Below are 19,363 nucleotides of genomic sequence, written 5' to 3'. Positions count from 1 at the left end.
TGAACCATGCTCCCCCATTCCGATGTCCCGGGGCAAGAGCAGCCCCAGGGCAGCCACGTGTCACCTGGCTGCTGCCCCCACCTACCATTCTCGGTCTGTAGCCGGCCCCGCTGCGTGCTCACGTCGGTCAGCTGTCGCTGCAGCTCGTCCACTTTGGACTTGGCCTCGCTCAGCTGGTCCTCATAGGTGCGGCACAGCTTCTCGGCGTTGGCCTGCAAACGCCAAGCAAAGCCCCTGTGAGACCCCACTCTGCCCAGAGAGGACCCTTATCCCAAGAGGGGTTCAGGGACTGCACCCCCTGGGACCTCACTGCCCTGCTCAGCTGACCCCGTGTGCACACAAGGCAGAGAGCAGGAGCCTGCCAGAGCTCTCATGACTCTGCTAAACAAACAGTGGCTCTCTGCAGTCAGTCTCCCAGGAAACAACTTCCCAGATCCTCCAGACTTGACTAGGTCAAGTCAAGCGCTGCTGTAGTGACACAGGGACAAGCTACGCCTAGTGAAAAGGGACTTTGCCATGGCAGAGCTACCCAGAGCAGCATCCCATGGGCATGGCTACGCTGAACACGCTGCAACCAGTTGCACTGATGCTCACCGCAGAGCTGAACCTGCCCCGTACGGAGCCAGTGCCCACCTTGTTCTTGGTGAGATATTCAATGTTGGATGATAAGTCGTCCACCTCCATCTTCATCTCGCTCTTCTCCTTCTCCAGCTTCTGCTTGACGCGCTGCAGGTTGTCGATCTGCTCGCTCAGCTCCGCCACACTGTCTGCGTGCTTCTTCCGCAGGGCAGCCGCCGTGGACTCGTGCTGCAGGGTTGCCTCCTCCAGGTCCCGCCGCAGCTTCAGAAACTCTGCTTCCCGCTTCTTGTTCATCTCCAGCTGCGTGGCCGTGGCTCCACCGGCCTCCTCCAGCCGCTCGCTCAGCTCCTCCAGCTCCCGTGACACTTCTGCCCGCTGCTTCTCCACCTTGGCTCTGGCAGCACGCTCAGCCTCCAGCTCCTCCTCCAGCTCCTCGATGCGGGCCTGGCAGAGACAGAATTAGGCAGTAACCCGTGAAACTCAGCCATCTTTGCTCTCCACAACGGAGCAAAGCATCTCTTCTGCTGCTGGGGAGCAACAAGCCCCCAGCCTGGAGCAAATACTTGGGTGTTTTTGGGATTCTCTGAGGCAGGCATGCCTGGTGCACCTTGCTAAGCTGCTCTGCAGAGCTCCTGCTGTCCTCTGTACCCTGCCATGAGGATCCAGGCTGACACCAGCCTCCCTTCAGGGGATGCCAACAGCCTGAACCCAGGGGCCTGTCTGCTAGGAAGAAGCCCAACATGCTCGATTTGGATCTTCAGAGTTTGGGTGCTCGATTTAAGGTTTTAGACTGGACAGAGAATTACACCCTAGAAGCTGTTCCTCACGCTGGTGCTAGCGTTCACCTCTATAGTTCATTAATTTTCAGTCCACCACATTTTGGAAGAGGGTTTTGCTTCTGCTAACAATGCCAGGAGATGCCCTTGTGCTCAGAGAGGGACTGGCCCATGCAGATTCCCAACAGATTACGTTTGATGGAAATCTAGGACTCCTGGGCTGTGAGTTCTTCCTGCCATACCTGGAGCTCCTTGATCTTCTTCTGGAGCTGGGCCTCAGTCACTTGCCCATCTTCAATCCTTGAATTCAGTTGACTCATTTCAAAGTCTTTCCTGTACAGAAAGAAGGCAGAGCTTTTGGTCAGACAAGCGCCGCCCTGCCAAGTCCCTCTGCCTCCTGAAGCCAGAGGAAGAGTGTTCCCTGCAGCCAGAGGGCAAACAATCCCACCCACACAGGAAAGGGAACTGGCGGGGTGAGAAGCAGCGCATGGGCTGCTCAGGGGGAGGCTTAAAGCGGACTCTGGCTCTGAGGTTTTTCTCTCTGAGGTCCCTAGGTGTTGTTCTCCAGTTCCCCAACGAGAACAGGATGTGAGTGATGAAATCTGTGCTTGTAGCTGAGGTCCCATCTTGGCATTAGGATCCTGCCAGGCAAATCTCTTCTCTCCAACCCTATGTACAGAGGAAGCTCTAAAATGCCCTGATCTATTAGTCTGTGCAGGTGACAAGCTCCTCAGCATCTCTTTGGGAAAACAAAGCCCTCATTTTGCCTGGACTGATCACACCAGCAGCACTCAAAGCCACATCCCAGTAGCCCCTGCAGAGGCCACAGTCCGTGTGACTTAGAGGTGGGCACTGTCCTAGCAGAGTAAGCTCACAGCTCAGGCACACACCACACACTCACTTTTTGAGTTTCTCCTCCAGCTGCTGTTTGTCATTCTCCAGATCCATTACAGACTCCTGCGTCAACTTCAGGTCTCCTTCAAGCTTCCTCTTTGCTCTTTCCAGGTCCATGCGGACTTTCTTTTCTTGTTCAAGAGAACTTTCCAGCTGGAGAATGAAGGGAGACAGGTTAGGGAGGGAAAGGACCCCCTGTAGTCCCAAACTTCCCCATGTCCATCGTTGTGGGAACTTCACCCAGACCCAAGATCCAGAGCTGTTTACTGGTTGGTCTCTAGTCCCATCCCCTCAGCCCAGGACTGCTCTCCATGGGATACTCTGGACCACCTCTTGCTTCAGGGGCAGTTTGTCAATGGGGTTATTCATCAACTGGCCATATTAAACAGGGTAATGATCCTACCCTCCAGATACTGTTCAGGGAAAGCCTTTGGGCTTTCCTGGAGGTTGGCTCAAACCTCTGTCACTTCACTGCCCTATGACTCACATCATCCACTTGCTGCTCCAGTTTGACCTTGGCTTTCGTCAGTGTGTTGACCTTGTCCTCTTCAGCCTGCAGGTCATCCAGGGCCTGCTGGTGGGCCTCCTGCAGCGCTTTCTTCTCTTTCGTCAGCTTGGCAATGATCTCATCCAGAGCAGCCATCTCTTCAATCAGGTTTTTAACCTACACCGGTGGGGGCAATAATTAAGTGCATCTCCTCAGTAACGGGAAGCAAAGCTAACCGAGTAGCCTGACCCATGAAAGGCAGGTGCCCGTGATCAACAGCAGCTTGGCACCACAGCAGTAGCCAGCCCCTCTCCCATTGGCCAGGCTGGTTCTGCCAGGTGCCTGGCCAATGCCTCAAATCACTTGCCATTGCACAGAACCGTTTGCCCATGCCACTCCTGTTCAGTGAGGCAGGACACCAGAGGGGTTTGTCCTCTCCCACACCTCTCTGCACTCTGCCTTGCCACAGCTCCCACACTCCAGCAGCCTTGTCTCTGATGTTCCTCCTTGGTGCCCCCACAAGCACTGAGGGCCCTGGGCAATGGGGCTGTACTCTGCAGGGGGTCAGTTACCTTGTTCTCTGTGGCATGCTTCTCCTTCTCCACCTTGGCCAGCGTGATCTCTAGGTCATCAATGTCCTTCTTCAGCTCTGCACACTCATCCTCCAGCTTGCGTCTCTTGGCGGTGAGGTCTGAGTTCATCTCCTCCTCATCCTCCAGACGCTCTGTCAGCTCCTTCACCTTGGCCTCCAGCTGGATCTTGGACTTGATCAGCAGGTCACAGCGTTCCTCTGCATCTGCCAGGTTGTCTTGCTCCTGGGATAGGTACAGGGGAGCCAGTGCTCATCCACCCAAGAGCTGGTACAGGGGAGCCAGTGCTCATCCACTGCCCCAAGAGCTTACCAGCAGGCTCTCAGCCATGCTATCCTGGCCCAGGGTGGAAGCCCTCCTTGTGGAAGGGGCAGACCAAGCCCATGGTGCACAGGAATACAAAAAACCCAGCTCCAGTCACTTCCTGTTTTCAAAGGCCATGGAACAACTAACACTAACCAGGCCAAAGAGCTAACTGCAACTAAATTTTCCAGAGGAAGAAAACACCGGACTAACACTTCATGGTACAGAAACGGCACAGATTCACCACAGCTTGGCCAGCAAACATTCCCATCCCTCCCACTCCATTGTGAGAAGATCACCCTTTCCAGAGCCAATCCCCATGGCAGCCCTGAGATGGCAGGTCTGTGACATTGCTTCAGGTTTGCGTTGCAGTTCAAACACACTGTGGCAATGAGGGGGTCTCAGAGCTGCAAAAGGCTGAAGGGGGGATCTAGCATGCTCTGCTCCCTCCTCTACCCATGGACCCCGCAGGATCTTTACACTCCCAGAGAGAGGGTGAAGCACTCACTGCCTGCAGCTGGAGAGCTAGGTCATTCTTCTCCTGGATCATGGAGACCTGCTTCTCTTCCAGCTCCTTTCTCTTAGCCTCAGACTTTTCCAGAGCCTCCTTCAGCTTCTGGAACTCCTCCTTCAGGTTGGACATTTCCTTCTCAGTCTGAGCAGACTTGAGTAAGGGCTTGATCTTGAAGAACAGCTTCATCCAAGACCAGTTCTTGACAGCATTGAAGGCCCGGATGTTCCACTGGATGGTATAGAGGGCTTCCCTGGAGGGACACAAGCACAGCACCATCATGGGTGTCGATTCCCCACTCCCATCCTCACTGCAGCAGGGATCTGGCTTTTGCAGGCCTGGCCATGGCTCTGTTCCTCACCAGGAGGGCAAACGGCAGCGTGCTGAATGAATGGCACATTGTCTGCACACTGGAGTGGCCCTCGTGGCATGGGTGGTGTGGCCTGGCTGTCGGGCCCGCTCACTCTACATCCCTCCAAATCTTCCAGTGGAAAACAAAGGCTACCCCCCCAGATACACTGACCCTCCCTAGCAGGCCCATGTCAGACCTCTTACACCTCTACCTCCATCCCTTCAGGACAGGGCTGTACCCAACCACTGCCAGCCACAGGCAAGACCCACAGGTCAAATCCACTGAAACGTGCAGAAGGAACAAGGAGAGATGCTCACAAAGTTCTGCCTCCCCCCCACAACTCTACCTCCTGCTGATGATCTTCTGATACTCAATGCGCATGAGGTGCCCACGGATTCTGGCCTGCAGCATGGTCAGGATCTTGGCCAGACGCTCATCTCGCATCTCTTCCAGCAAGCCCAGCAAACCAGCCTTGAAAAACACCTGCAAGCAAGAGAGTGAGAACGGAGTCAACAGCAGAGGGGGCAGAGAGCTCAGGGTAACGTAACCTGTCAGCCAGACCTGGGCTACATGCGCCCCAAAGCAGGGACACACAGAGCAATGGGGGCTACATGCTGCAGGTTTAGGTGCCCCCCCGCACAGCACACACCCACACTCTGCACTGGTTGGAGGTGCACCCACACAAGGCACTGGCACAGCTGGGCACCAAATCTCCCTCCCCCTCGCATCCCTCAGCAGGGACCAGATGCTGTGTTGGGTGGTATGAGATCAGGAGCGTGACCTTCTGCTCAGACCTGTTTATTCCCAACCTGATTTTTCCTCTACCCTCCTCAGTCCCTTCAAGGGCTCGACTTGCAGAGCACAGGCCTTCAGCAGGGCTGTGGCCAGGCAGAGGTCAAGCTGGGCACGGAGAGCAAACTGGGATTGCAGAGAGACGGGAGGGACAACGTTTCCCTCCCAAGGACCAGCTGCCTGCTCTCACCTTGGTATGACCAAACTTGTACTGTGAGTGGTCCAGCTCCAGGGAGCTCAGCAGCTTCTCTGTGGCCTTTCTGCTGTCCACAAACTTGTCATCTGGAATGGCTGCTGGATTCAGGATACGGTAGCTGCAAGAACAAAGCAGAGGGAGGACATGCAAGAGAAGCCCAGCACAGAGTTGATGGCTCCATCATCATCCCTGTTCCCCAGTCATGCCGGTTCCCCTGGAAGCACGTCGCTGCAGCACAGGCTGGAGCCATGTACGAGCCAGGAGCTCCAGGACACAATGTGGGCTCTTCTGCAGAACATACACCAGAGAGCCCTGCCAGATCCTAGTCCACACACAAGAAAGAACGGGCAGGAGGAGGCCACTGTCCTCACCATGCCTAGGCTCAGCAGGGTGGAGGCGGGCAGCCTGGTAAAGAGAAATTTTAGCCAGGATTGGAGGACCTGAGCCTTGCTACCACCCACCCGCACCAGCCCTGCATTCAGCATCTCAAACACCAGCAGCCCTGCTATCTCATCATGTCTGGCACCAAACAGTCAGCAGCAGAGCCGTCCCAAACTGTGCACGCATTGGGCATCCTGTGGTGGTTCAGACCAGCCCTGCCCAAGCCGGGGAGCAGGCCAGAGCCATGGTGGTCTGTTCCCCCTCAGAATACGTGACAGCTGCTGAGCAAGGATAGAAGAGGGAGTTACCGCTGCTTGAAGTCTGCGTAGAGGATCCTGTTGGGGAACCCCTTACGGCAGATGCGGATACCTTCAAGGACACCGTTACACCGCAGCTGATGCAGCACCAGGAAGGCATCCATGGCTCCTATGGGTGAGAACAAAGATGGAGCAAACACTCAAGGACAGAGGAAATGGAGCTGCAGCATGGGCCTGAACCCTGGAAACAGCTTTGAACAGGGGTGTTAACCTGTCCTGCAGGCCTGTGCTGAGCACCAGTGCTGCAGCCTGGGCCTTGGATGGTGGGAATCAGCCTGAAGGACCCATCCGTGCCTGCTGTTACACACAAGTGCAAGGCAGCCCAAACATCAGGGCACAGCCAAAACGGGAGCCTGGAAAACTCATTCTCCCTAGCAGAGGAGACTGGCATGGGTCACAGGGGTTCCCACACCAAGATGGGTCAGGTCTCAGTGGCAGCAGAACTGCTGCGAGAAAAGGGTTGGGGAGAAGGTGGGTGCAGGAGTCCCTGCCATCTCCCACACGCGATGTCACCCAAGGGAACTGCCATGGTGCTGTCTCAGTCCATGCATACCTGGGGTCTTTGTCTCATTGGGGATGATGCAACGGACAAAGTGGGGCTGAGTGGAGCGCAGGTTGGTCATCAGCTTGTTGAGATTCTCCTGCAGGGCAGACATGGACATGAAGTGACAGCTCTGCTCCCCTACAACACTTCTCTCCAGCCCCTTCCCTCCCCAGGCAGAGAGGGATCAGACACCGAGGGCCCCTTACCACTCTTCATGAGAGAGGGGGAATTCCCTCCTGCTTGGCTGCTCCCTGTGCTGTCCTGCCAACGGGACACCCCCAACCCTGTACAGGACCACTGCCTTCTGCCGGGATGGAGCAATGGCACAGGGGACTGTGCTGGCAGACATGCCGTGCCAAATGGCACCTGCAGGTCTTACTGTGCCAGAGAGGAGCCATATGCTTCCCAAGTATTTGTAGGTAAAGTTTGCTGCAGGGGAGGTCCAGGAACACAGGACTGAGCATATTCCTGGTATACAGCTCTGCTGGTGCCCATCAGGCCTGTGACTAGCACCCTGCAGATCCAGTGACTAGCACCCTGCAAATCCAGCGCTGGACACATTGGCTGCAGTCCTCATCTCATCAGGTTTTCCCTGCACCTCCACAGTGCTGCCCATGCCCTTTGGCTGTGACGGGGGGCCCTGCCTATCCAGCCTGGGCCTCCTTTTCTCTCCCAGGCAGGGCTCAGGCCAAGACATGGCCCTGCCTTTTCTTGTGGGAAAGGCATCTGCACCCTCCATCTTTCCAGGCTGCCTTCCCTTGCTTGTACAGGCTCAGCCTATCCAGGATCAGCTGGAGAAGGGAATGCCTTCCCAAAGCTCCATGTCATTATGGAAAAACTTCTTGCTGCAGATATATTTCCCCACGGAGGAAGAAAGTCACACCTCTCCCTGAACGGGGCCTCTGACACAAGCGCTGCCCTCTTCGAGCACCCTCTCACGGCAGGACACAGCTTTGGGCTCACACACCCCTCTGTGCTGTTCTCCAGTGGCTTAAACCCTGGGCTGGACAAACAACTCCTGTGGTGAGCATGGGAATGGGCCGCGGGGTATTATCCTGAGCTGTAAAATAGCTCAGGTGACCTCCCTGGAGCGGACAGCCGAGAGCTGTAAGATCCTCCTCCATTTTCTTCTGCCCAAAGGCTGTCCTTCCCGCCGACAAGAATGAGGAGAGAAGTAGCACAGACTTAAAGTGATGTTCATGTAATACATTATCTAAACATCACTACAAGTCTTAACTGCCGCTCTCTCAAAGGCGAAGGAGCTGCCGGGCAGCACAAGCATCACGCGGGCAGGAGCAGCACAAGGCCCAGCTCAAAGGAAGCCCCCGCTCTCCAGCCTGGAGCCTCGTCTCCTTCCCTAGCAGCACGGGGACAGGGCCGGGACTGGGCCAGGCACAGGCCCCTCACCCAGGATGAGAGGGTGTTAGGAGCTTTTGCCTAGTGGTGGTCCTTCAGGAGCCATGGTGGTCCATCAGGCACCAGGAGCTCAGGTGCAAGATCCCCCAGTCTCAGCAGAGAAGTGGGACTGACACCGGGACCCTCTGAGCATGCTTCCCTCATGAGGGGCTGGCTCTTACCTTGTGCAGCTGCGACACTGTTTGGAAAGAAGCTGCCTTTTTACGTTTCTCCTTGGTCCCTGGCTTGTGAGGTTCCTCTGTTGGGTTGAAATATCGATTAATTACATCAGCAAAGCACCTGCTTGGTTTGGAGGACTCAGGAGGACCTCCAAGCACCCCTGAAATGCCCACAGCCCCTGCTTTCTGTAAAGCAGAGATGGTAGTGCCCTGCAGCAGAGCAAAGCTGCAGACCACCAAAAACCTTTCCCACAGCACCCAACTCTGGGTGTTGCTCCTCAGCTCTTGGTAACAGGAAACCCCTTCACACATCCCAAGTCACAGGGCCACCAGCACAGCTCTACAACACCTCACAAGCTCAGCCTGGCCCTAACCACCCACCTAAAGCCCCTAGGCCAGCACTGCATGTCCAGAGTACCCACCCACCCAGGTCAGAGAGGTTTTTAGGGGTCCATGTGGGTTTTCCCTTTGCCCAGGCTGCTGCGTGCATGAATGCTGCACCAGCAGCCGGGCATGGGGGGGAGTAGGTTTTGCTGCAAAGGGAGGGAGAGACAAGGTAAAAAAAAAAAGGAGTGAGGTTGTTTCTCACCTGAACTAGAGCCCACATAGTTCTCATAGAGGGAGGCCAGGAGCTTGTTCTGGGATTTTTGGAAGACGGACACCACTGTCTCATTCAGGGGGTCCTTGTTCTTGTCCAGCCACCCAACGATGTTGTATGGCACCTGACCCCAGAGGAGAGAGGCAAAGGTGAGCAGAGCCCTGCAAGGGGGAAGGTGAGGATGCTGTGGGAGAGCTGACAAGGGACGTACCACTCCAGCATAGTGCACCAGCTCAAAGTGGGCTTCGTATTTCCGTTTTTTATCCGGCCGGGGCTTCTGGAAGTTGGGCGACTTCCCAATGTGGTTGTCGTAGAGCTTAGCTTTGAACGACATGTCAGAGGCTTTCGGGAACATGCACTCCTCTTCGAGGATGGACAGGATTCCCAATGGCTGCAGGGAGAAGGTGGTATAGAGAGGTCTGAGCTCCATGTTGCTACATCCCATCCCAGAGTGGGGGATTCTCTGTGCCACTGAGCAAGGTGAGGCAAGGCTTGACTTGGGAGACCTCGTCCTTTTTCAGGCAAATTGTGCAAGACACTGACCATGAGGCAAGCTGTCACTGGTGTATTCCAGGCTGCATCTGACCTCTGGCCAGTTAGAGTGGGACTGGCCAGGCCTGCAAAACATGGGGGCTTGCCCAGGTCCATCGGATTGTTGGGAAGGAGAGACCCTTTCCAGTATCCTGGCAGGTTTGCTCTTTTCCCCCCAAAAAAGGGTGAGTTTCCTCTATGCAACAGGGGAAATCTTTTATACAAGCTGCTGTGAATCACCAAGTACTCAGGTGAGAAGCACTGAGGGGCAGCAAGTGGGTAGGAAAAAAGGGGCATAGATCACTGTTCTCTGGAGGAAAAGCCCACACCAGGATTTGTGGCTCACCAGTGGGTAGGAACAGAATATCCATGGTTTCATAAAGTCAAAATTGTGTCAAAAAGGACTCTGGGCTGGAGGCTCCGAGCTATAAGGGTGTGGGGGGAGAGAGCAAAGCTGGGCACCTGCCACTGACTGGGGTGGGACTGGTTTCATTTCTGGTATCAGAGCAGCTCTCACTGTTCCAGTCTTTGCAGACAAGCCACCTACCAGAGTACAGTTCCTGAGCCCTGTCTCATGCTTTACCTTCTCAATCAGGTCGATGCAAGCCTGCAGGTCCAGGCCAAAGTCAATGAAGACCCATTCGATGCCTTCCTTCTTGTATTCTTCCTGCTCCAGGACAAACATGTGGTGGTTGAAGAACTGTTGCAGTTTCTCGTTGGTGAAGTTGATGCACAGCTGCTCAAAGCTGTTGTACTGCAAGAACAAACCTGAGTCAAAAGGAGGAGCTCCAGACATGGAGGGATTTGCTATTCTGCTTTGTCTGGGTGTGGAGGGTGATCTCTGCTAGGCTCAGCTGGATTGCTGCCAGAGCAGGTAGCCAGAAATCACTGGAGATGTGCCCACAGCCATGCTAGGGCAGTCCTTGTGAGCTGCCTGTTTGCTCCAGACAAAAATTCAGACAAGAGCTCTTTGTCTTTTCAAGTCCAGCAGTTCCGTGGAGGAGATAGAACTGTTGGACACTGGGGGGACCGAGCTCTCTAGCTACAACATTCCCTTGAACCTATTGCAGGGGGCCCACAGAACTCACGTCAAAGATCTCGAAGCCTGCAATGTCCAGGACTCCAATGAAGAACTGTCTGGCCAACTTGGTGTCTAGGGTCTTGTTGATCCGAGTCACCAGCCACTTGAACATGCGATCATAGGTGGCTTTAGCCAGGGCTCCCACAGCATAGACGACCTGCCAAAGCAAATCATGAGCACTTACACGTCTCCCTGCTTTTGCAGGAGCTAGAGGCTGAAGAAGAGAGCTCCTCTTGGCACCCAAAGGACAGACAGACAGATTCAGGGAGTTCATAGTTACAGCATATGCTTCAAGACTAGTTCTCACATGCTCACAAGTGTGTTCTTGTGTCCCTGGCCTGGTCTTAGCCTCCAAGGTCTTAGGATACAGATTCAGTCTAAAGTGATATTTTCAGAAGCCTTGTGCATGGCAGGAGCCTACAGCTCACTTGGGATAAGACACCAACTCCTAAGGTCTTCTTGAATTTTACTCAAGGACTGGCTTGCACAATTCAGGACAGGGTTGGATTCCTAACTGTGATGTGGCTGGAATCTGACAAGATATATTTTTGGTGCATTTGAGTTCTCCCACAAGACCAGTTTAGACGAGTTTTAGATCACTATTTAGACGAGCTTTCTAGTTCCCAGAGCTGAACTCTTCCTAGGAGTGTGACTGTCTGAAGCAGATCCACAGAAAGTGGACCTCTTCCAAATGTGATCCAACCCACATTTCAAAGAGACTGCATCAAACCCCCAGCCTTGGTTAATATCCAAAGTTGTCTGCCAGCTCTGCCCCCAACTTTCCCAGCTGCTAAAACCCAGTAACTGTGGCTATATCTTCTCATGCTGCTCTGGAGTCCCCTCCTAAACACAAGAGACTGAACTGAGGGACCAGTTGCCCTGTGCAGAGAACATGATGCCATAGGCCTTCCTGCAAGGAGTCACGTACCGTCGTGAGCAGGGAGCCCGTGTCCTGGCACACTCACCTGCTCCACGTTCTGACCTTTGGTCACGTATTCATTGCCCACTTTCACACGAGGATGGAGCAAACCCTTGATGAGGTCAGCTGAGCTGATTCCCATGAGGTAGGCAGCTTTGTCAGCACCTGGGAAACAGTGCAAAGGCATGAGGAGCCAGCAAGTAAGCCCCGGGAAGGAAAAAAGGAAAATAAAAAAAATTTACCAGGTCTTCTGCTAATCAGTGCTAACTATGTTAGTTTTTCCACCTGCTCCAGAGTCTCCTCCCGTGTCTAGTGTGATTTCCCATCCTGGATATTGTGTAATGCTTTTAAAGTTTGGACCTCCTGCCTGAGAAGTTACTGTTAGGAGGAGGTGGCCAGAACAGACCTGCTGCACCTTATCAGGTGCCTATCAGGTTTCTGAGTATTCTTGATTCGGGGATCCCTGTGCATCTTCCAGTGTAAGCTTGGATTCTCATGCAGTGAATTTGAACCAACCAGAAAAGAGGTGATTTTCTTTTTTATCTTTCCTAGACTCCTAATAGCAGATTTGGTAAATCGCTGCTATATCAAAATCTTCTTTAATTACCAGGTAGGATCTGAAACCTGTGTTGACATTCCTCAGGCAAGGGGAACTCTTCCTTTGTGAATGTTAGCATGACAAGACCTGATCCAGGTAGTAATTTCTGCTGGATCCCTGCCTCAGATGATGTATAGTTACTGCTTAAGCCTTCCAGTTAAGTGGTAGGGCTCCTAAATCGCTGCTATATCAAAATCTTCTTTAATTACCAGGTAGGATCTGAAACCTGTGTTGACATTCCTCAGGCAAGGGGAACTCTTCCTTTGTGAATGTTAGCATGACAAGACCTGATCCAGGTAGTAATTTCTGCTGGATCCCTGCCTCAGATGATGTATAGTTACTGCTTAAGCCTTCCAGTTAAGTGGTAGGGCTCCCTGTTCTCACCCTTCCTACATTATGCCTAGGAGCCAGACATAATGCAGCAGTGCAAAAACAATAGGAAATATTTGAGCTCTGACTTTCTGAATTTTCAGATTTGCTCTGCAGCCTGACTATTCTCTTAGATCTATGATTTGCATTGGATTTCTATTTCAGGAGGCTGTGACATGAGCAGGTCCATGCAGGCCTGATCATGGCCTGGCTTATATTCTGTGGACGACCTGCTCGGAAGGCTGTCTAATGAAGTGCAAGAGAAGAGGCGATGAAGGGCAGGAGAACACTGAACAGGGTGAAGCACAGCCAGGTTTGACAGCCTGTGATGTTGCTGAGACAAGTCTGATGCAGATGAGACCGCCTACTGCTTGCAGAAAAGTCTGTCCTAAAAATGTCCGCTCAAGGACAAGCTCCTTTGTGCACCTAAAGGAGGTCCCTCAGGTTGCTTGGGACCATGGTCACTGACCTTCATGGACCAGGAGGAATGTGCATGCCCAGCCCAGGCTGGGCAGATCTGGCAGCACGGAGCCAAACTCACTTTCAGTGCCATCAGCCTCTGCCTGCTCTTCTCGCTGCTTTTGTTTGAACTTCATGTTGCCAAAGTGCATGATAGCGCCCACTATTTTATAGGAGCCGTATTTCTCATCGTTGCTGAAGCCCAAGATGTCCATGGCGTGCTGAGGAGAGACAAAGCAGTATAGATAGAACAAAATCACCACTCTGAGGTGAGTCCTCCCACAATCTCCTAAGGTGCTCTCCCTGTCCTGGGGCTCTTGGGAGGGTGCCTTATCTGGTGGGTACCGAGCCAAGGAATCCTGTCCATGGGATTTGGAATGTGAGTCCAGCTCCCACAAGATCTATTTGAAAGCAAAAGGACTAGCCTAGCATCCACAAGGAGGAATTTTCTCTGTCTCATCTTCTTATGAGCGCCATGGGAAGTGATCATGTGCTACAGGTACATGAATTACTCTCCCTTCTCTGCCTGGAGGAGGCTGTTGATGGAGTCACTCTGCTCTTTCTTGTAGGCTCATGGCACGTGTAGAGTAACTGCCAATAAAATGAGGGAGCTCACAGCTAACTTAGAGAGGGACACAGAAAAGCCAGGACACGTCCTCATGTCCTTCCAGAAGGAGGTTGTGCCTTCCCCGGGCCCACTCGGCTGTGCAGTGTAAAGGAAGTACACGTACATCTGTTGCCATGAGTTCCTCGCCATCATCCAGGTTGTCCACAGTTGTTACACCCTGAGAGCAGAAGTGGTAGTCGTAGGGGTTGAGGGAGAGCAGCAGCATGTCTGTTGGGGGAAGAGAAGCAGAGGGTGAGGCCATTCTGACAAAGACAAAGCTGGGGCAGAGGGGCAACCCTGGACACAGAAGGGGTAAGGCTTTATCAGCCTCAACGGGAGGGCACCAGCCAGAGCGAGGAACAGCCTCTTCAAGCCCAGGCAGGTCCACACATGGGTCCATCCCTTCTGTGATGTGCCTCCTGCTTGCTATCTTGGGATATGGCTTGGCTGTAGACTGATTTAGAAGAGGCCATCCATGTCCTTGTGACCACCAGATAAGATTACTGCTCTGCACAGCTCTCCAGACCTGCCTAATAAGGTATTGTTCTGGAGCCAGCAACACGCTCAAGAGCCCACAGCGAACAGGCTGACCGCCCCAGGGGACTGTGCCAGCCATCTTTCCACAGCACAAAAAGGTTTCCTATGCCCTCCGTGTGACCTGGCACCTGGAGGCTAGGGTTCCTCAGAGCACAGGACCACCCCAGTGCAAACTTGGGTCAGCTGGGACTGTCCTCGGGAACATCTAGAACTTGTCTACACCAGGGCAGCTGCTGCGAGCAAGCTGTGCAGCTGCTTTCCAGCTCATCTGAAACAGGTCAACTCACTAGGGTGGCTGAAGGAGCTCAGAGTAAGCTGCAAAACACTTCCCACTACCCCAAAATGAGTAGATTTCCAGCCTGTACATGCTGATGTCAGCACTGTACCCACCACAGGACAAGGATCCTATGCAAGGCAGCTTTGCAAAGCACACTCCCACCCTGCAGATAGACCCTGAGTGAGCACTTCTCTGCTCCTAGACCATTGCAGAAAGGGCTTTAGTCTGGCTTCTTAGTCTGTGAGGATAAAGGAGGCTGGACTAGGTGAAATCCCTTCCAACCTTAATTATCCACCAATCCATGATCCTGCACAGCCAGCACAGTATTCAAGGGCAATACCTGCATGGTGTGCTGGGTCTGTTCATTCCTTGAGGACCCAAAGCTGACAACAGAGCTCTTCGTGGCCATTTTTCAAACCACCATGGTGTAAAGGCTGTGCTGATCTCTGGCTGCCTTACCTTGCAGCTCTGGTTTCTTCCCAGAGAGGATCTGGTAGTAGATGTGATAGCTTCGCTCTTTGGGTTGCTGGAAAATCACTCTTGATTTTTCCAGAAGATCTAGAAGCAAATAGGGCAGAGGGGTTAGGGGATGGCTATTCTTTCCTGGAGCTGACAGAGCATCACCAAAAATAGTGATGTGAAATTGTTCCTCACCACAGCAGGGACGTGTTTACTTACAGATGTCGATGTCCGCAGAGGCCAGCTTCCCTGAGGGGCCAAAATGGATCCGGATGAACTTGCCCTGAAAACATGCACAGGGAACTAAGCACTGGGCTTGGCTACGCAGGTACAATTCTGAACAACTCCTAGAAACCTCATACAACTACAAAACACTGGTAGATTTGTACTTCTTATGCTTCTGCTGATGCCCGACAAGTTACTATGCTCTGTGAGGGGTAGGTGGGTAAAGCTGTCTGGCTTGTAATATGCACAGACAACATCATCTAAGGCTTTAAACACTAGGCAGGAAGAAAGTTTGCTCACAGCAGATAAATCCTTGTCCTCAGGCCTGTTCTTAAAGCTAAGCACTTTTGCAGGGCAGTAGGATACTGAGTCTGCCCACAGCCTCCTGCTCTGTGATGTGCTGGGGAATCTCACCCAGGAGTGTCTTTTCCCTCCAAGGCACAAAAGCCGGGATCAAAACCACCTGTGGCTGATGAGTTAGTTCTGCATCCCACAGCAGCCCCAGACTGGGCTTAACAAAAAGGATGCTGCTCCCTGGAAGGGGCACACTCGTCTATCCCAGCTCCAGCACTCCAGGCCGTGCCTACTGGCCTTCAGCCTTGGTCCCATAAGGGACTTCTTCTCCAGACACAGGGTGTGACCCCAGGGTGATCCACTCTGATCACCGCACCATTTACCACACTGAAGAATAAGAACCTTGGCCCAGCAAAAGTCCAATCCCACTAGGAAGCAGAGCTAGCTTCCTGCTACATGCCTTTGGCTTGCACCATGCAAAAACATAATACCACAAGTGATGTGTTCAGCTTACATAAACTGGCACACTAGCTCTCCATCTTGCTAAGACACTTACAAAACGTGAGGAGTTGTCATTTCTTATGGTTTTGGCATTGCCAAATGCTTCCATAGCGGGGTTAGCCTCAATGATTTGATCTTCGAGGGTGCCCTGGAAAACAAAATGAAAAGATGTGTCAGCTCCCACCCAGTCAGAAGGGATCTGTGACCAACACCACATGGAAACAAGAGTGGGGCTCCTTGCACCATCTGTGGGTTACGCTCCTTAGCTGTGTTTAAGAGCCTGCTGCTCCTGAGGCACCTCCTTGTCTCACGAAGCAATGCAGCTGGGTTTAAGGGTCAGCAGAGTTAGGCTTTGCAGCTATGCTCTCTGTGAGCTCCTCCTTGCCTAAACTGGCCCCTCTGAAGATCCAGGCTACCGTCCTCTTTGCACACAGAAGTCCTTAGCTCCTTCCTTAGGCTGCTACAATATACAAACCCGAGAGCAAGCACACATTGTCACCACAACAGTCGGACATACTTCAGGCTTGTTGAATCTGCCAGGCATTTCCTCTCCCAAGAAACCAAAGTCTTGGACAGTTCGAACGACAGCACATTGCAAAAGAAGTGATCCAGAAAGCAGGCTTGAGCTATGACTCCCTACACCAACAACATGCACAGCAGGGTCACAGTGTGATGGCAGCACATAACAGATCCCCGCTGGTGTGATCTGCTGAACTCACCGGAGCTCTCCTGACCAAGGCCCAAGATTAATCTTCCCCCAACCTTGTTTTTCCATTTGTGTTTCACATGCACTGTTCAAAGAGAAAGAGACAGCCTCCATCTAACGCACGCAAAGCAGGACAAGAATTCAAGGAGAGAAGCAGGAGACTCGTGCCAAGCCACACACAGGACAGTGGGTTTGACAACAGTAGTAGAGTTTGGTGGCACAGGCACCTGCAGGATTTTTCATGAGACTTTTTGCTCACACTCTAAGACATTACAGTCCGCAGGGCTTTCCTTAGGCGGGAAACACCAGCTCTGGGCTCTGCCCACCAGGAGCTGCACTGTCTTTTCAATGTAGGGTCCAAAACTGCTCCCCACCTCTGCAGCTCCAGGCATGTGAAGAGCAGAAGAGCCAGGCAGCAGCTGTGAACCAGAGCTTTGCTAACACTTTGTCAGTTAGATATCCTTTGATCTGCTATCTTTAAATTCAGCCTGATCTACAATTGCCTGGCTGTGAGATTCAATGGGGGCTGCCCCAAGGGGTGTCCTGGGACCCACAGATTCAGCCCCCCAGCTACCTCACTCTTAGTTTGACCAAGTGGTCTGAGCATCCCCCAACCAAGCGTGTGCATCAGCTACAGGCTGCCATCAGTGCTCAGAGAAACCGAGGGCCAAGGGCATACCCTGAGCTGCTGAAACGGCTGAGCCCTTGGGGTGCTGGGAGTTCCAGGGACTGAACCTTTGCTGAATGTCCAAAGGCACTCGGTTCCCTGAGGCTAAGCAAGCACCTCAGAAATGCACAAAGAGAAGGGCATCAGCTGCCTGCAGTGTGGTGGGCTGAGCTGGTTCAGGTCTTTGCAGAGTGCAGCATGCCCAGGCATCAGCAGCGCCCTGGCCCGCAGGCAGAGCACAGTGGTGCCGGTCGCAAAGGGGCTCTTCCCCTGTCCCTCAGCACCTCTGCCCTCAGCTGGGCTTCCAGGACAGAGGGGGACACTAAGGGCTCAGAGAGTGGGGGCTTCACCTTCCTTTGGAGGAGCCCACGCCACCCCCGGGCAAACACCGTGCTGGTTAGAAACAAGCATTTGAAGAGCAATGATCCCTTGAAGGAGAGGTTGGAGTCAGCAAGCTAGAAAGTCACTAAGAGCTGAAACACCAAAGCTTCAGACTATGGGAAGGTGGGAGCTGCAAAGCCAAGTGGAGAACTAAACACTGCCCAGGTGCTGGGGCAGCCCTTGCCCCCAGACCCAAGGCAGATGCCCCACACAGGCATTCCCCATCACGCCGCCGTAGCTCTGCGGTGCAGCAGAGCCCTGTCCTCAGCGTTAAAGATTAGGAGTCTGCAACACTTACCCCAGTTTTAGTGGCAAGAGCTGCCTAGAGAAAGGAAAGAAAATTGTCTTTAGAACTCCAGACAAGCCAGGCAAGAACCACAAGAAGCATGGTCAGAAAAGCAGGGCATGACCATTTAGTGCCAAAAAACGTCCAAGAAAAAATGGGAGGATTAAACTTTATAAGAGATGACAAAAAGTTGTTAAATAGATTAGCTCAAGAAAATAAAGAAATGCATCAAAAAGCAAGAACAGTTAAATCCAAACCCAAAGAAGAGTAAAGAAATAATGCTGAAGTACTGTTTGTCTGATAACTAAAGCAGCCAGTCTGCTTCTACAAGGGAAAAGCAGGCTGGAGCCTCAACGCATCACGAAGAAATAAGCAATTGCAAGGGCAGCTCAAAAATAACCAGCACCAAAGAAATGCAAGAATCAAAACAAGAGCAAGAAAAGCACAAGGTAGAAAAGGGACAAAATGAATAAGAGGAGGAAAAAAGGAGAAAAGGACGAAAAGCAAGGCTTAAAAGAGGCAAGGTGGGAAATGGCAGATTTACTCCATTCTTTTAAAGCTCCTTAAGAAGATCTGTGGGGTGTTGAAAGAGAAGGAGAGGAGAAAGAGAGCACCTGAAGCACCTCTTCCAGGCTGCGCAGATTAAGCAGCCACATCAAAAAAATCCATTTCCCCTTGAGCAGAATAATTTCAAGCCTTGCTTGTTCAAAAGTCAGGGAAAAGCCAAGCCCTGGGTGGGTCAGACCAAAACACGCTTCCAAATGCAAAAAGTTGGGGGAAGGACAACAAAAAGAAAAATAAGAAGAAGGGGGAGGGGGGAGGGTAAAATAAAGGAAGAAAACAGCAAGAACTTGTTTCAAAAGAAGGTCTTACTAATTTCTTGCCCGGCGTGTCGCCCAAGGCTGCGACAATGGCAAAGTACTGAATGACCCGCTTGGTGTTTACAGTCTTACCAGCACCAGATTCTCCGCTTAGAGTAACAGAAATACACAGATCAAGGGCATGAGGCAAAGAACAGGCAAAACTTCAAACACAGACCCTGTCAACCTGCCGCCCCGCTCATCGTGCCAGGAGGGACGGGGATGCCAGCACTATCAATCCTTTTCTGGCCTGGGGGTGTACGTGCTTGGGTTTGGGCTTTGTCTTTGGAGTGAAACCCAGCTCCATCCTCCTGCCTACCTCCTGCAAGGTGCCGCAGGGGGTCAGCTGCCCGCCGCAGTTACGGCAGGAGGTACCGGCGCCCACCCAGGCTGTACGGCCCTGGCCCCGGGCCTTCAGCTGTCCGGGATCAGCCAGGAACCAGCCTCGCCTGCTCCCACTCGGGTGGTTTCAGCACGCCCCGCTTTGTTGGGGGGTCTTGGAGATGGCGGCAGCACTGTGCTGGGATGAATCCTGCCGAGGTGAGCGAGGGGGCTGGCGTGCTGGGCATGGGGTGCGGGCAGCCGGCAGGCCCCACTGAGCTCATCCCTATAGTTAGCTGCTCTCCCATTGTAATCCCAGATCACAAAGAGCCGGGGGGGAGCTGGGGAGCAGAGCTGCCACCAGACACACGCCAAGCATCTCTCCACAGCC

At 53.0% G+C, this 19,363-nt stretch overlaps 1 protein-coding gene across 1 annotated transcript in view; it reads right to left on the bottom strand.

The window, feature by feature from the left end:
- The window catches only part of LOC104509466 (myosin-7B-like), a gene marked incomplete at its 3' end in the record, with an annotated part of 26,970 nt that overhangs the window by 3,922 nt on the left and 3,685 nt on the right, over nt 1-19,363 (bottom strand). The window contains exons 6-29 of the mRNA XM_010151416.1: nt 18,665-18,761; nt 17,804-17,827; nt 15,807-15,899; nt 14,951-15,014; nt 14,732-14,830; nt 13,583-13,686; nt 12,934-13,072; nt 11,472-11,590; nt 10,514-10,663; nt 10,009-10,179; nt 9,106-9,285; nt 8,886-9,018; nt 8,300-8,376; nt 6,732-6,819; nt 6,170-6,287; nt 5,475-5,598; nt 4,839-4,975; nt 4,138-4,393; nt 3,309-3,551; nt 2,737-2,913; nt 2,257-2,402; nt 1,598-1,688; nt 634-1,023; nt 86-212 (exon numbers count right to left, since the gene is read on the bottom strand). Of these exons, the coding sequence (XP_010149718.1) occupies nt 86-212; nt 634-1,023; nt 1,598-1,688; nt 2,257-2,402; nt 2,737-2,913; nt 3,309-3,551; nt 4,138-4,393; nt 4,839-4,975; nt 5,475-5,598; nt 6,170-6,287; nt 6,732-6,819; nt 8,300-8,376; nt 8,886-9,018; nt 9,106-9,285; nt 10,009-10,179; nt 10,514-10,663; nt 11,472-11,590; nt 12,934-13,072; nt 13,583-13,686; nt 14,732-14,830; nt 14,951-15,014; nt 15,807-15,899; nt 17,804-17,827; nt 18,665-18,761 (3,347 nt within the window). The remainder of the gene's footprint in view (nt 1-85; nt 213-633; nt 1,024-1,597; nt 1,689-2,256; nt 2,403-2,736; nt 2,914-3,308; nt 3,552-4,137; nt 4,394-4,838; nt 4,976-5,474; nt 5,599-6,169; nt 6,288-6,731; nt 6,820-8,299; nt 8,377-8,885; nt 9,019-9,105; nt 9,286-10,008; nt 10,180-10,513; nt 10,664-11,471; nt 11,591-12,933; nt 13,073-13,582; nt 13,687-14,731; nt 14,831-14,950; nt 15,015-15,806; nt 15,900-17,803; nt 17,828-18,664; nt 18,762-19,363) is intronic.

The sequence above is a fragment of the Eurypyga helias genome, unplaced genomic scaffold (genome assembly GCF_000690775.1).
Source record: "Eurypyga helias isolate BGI_N326 unplaced genomic scaffold, ASM69077v1 scaffold11825, whole genome shotgun sequence".
Classification (NCBI taxonomy): Eukaryota; Metazoa; Chordata; class Aves; order Eurypygiformes; family Eurypygidae; genus Eurypyga; species Eurypyga helias.
This window is presented reverse-complemented; position numbering and strand designations above follow the sequence as displayed.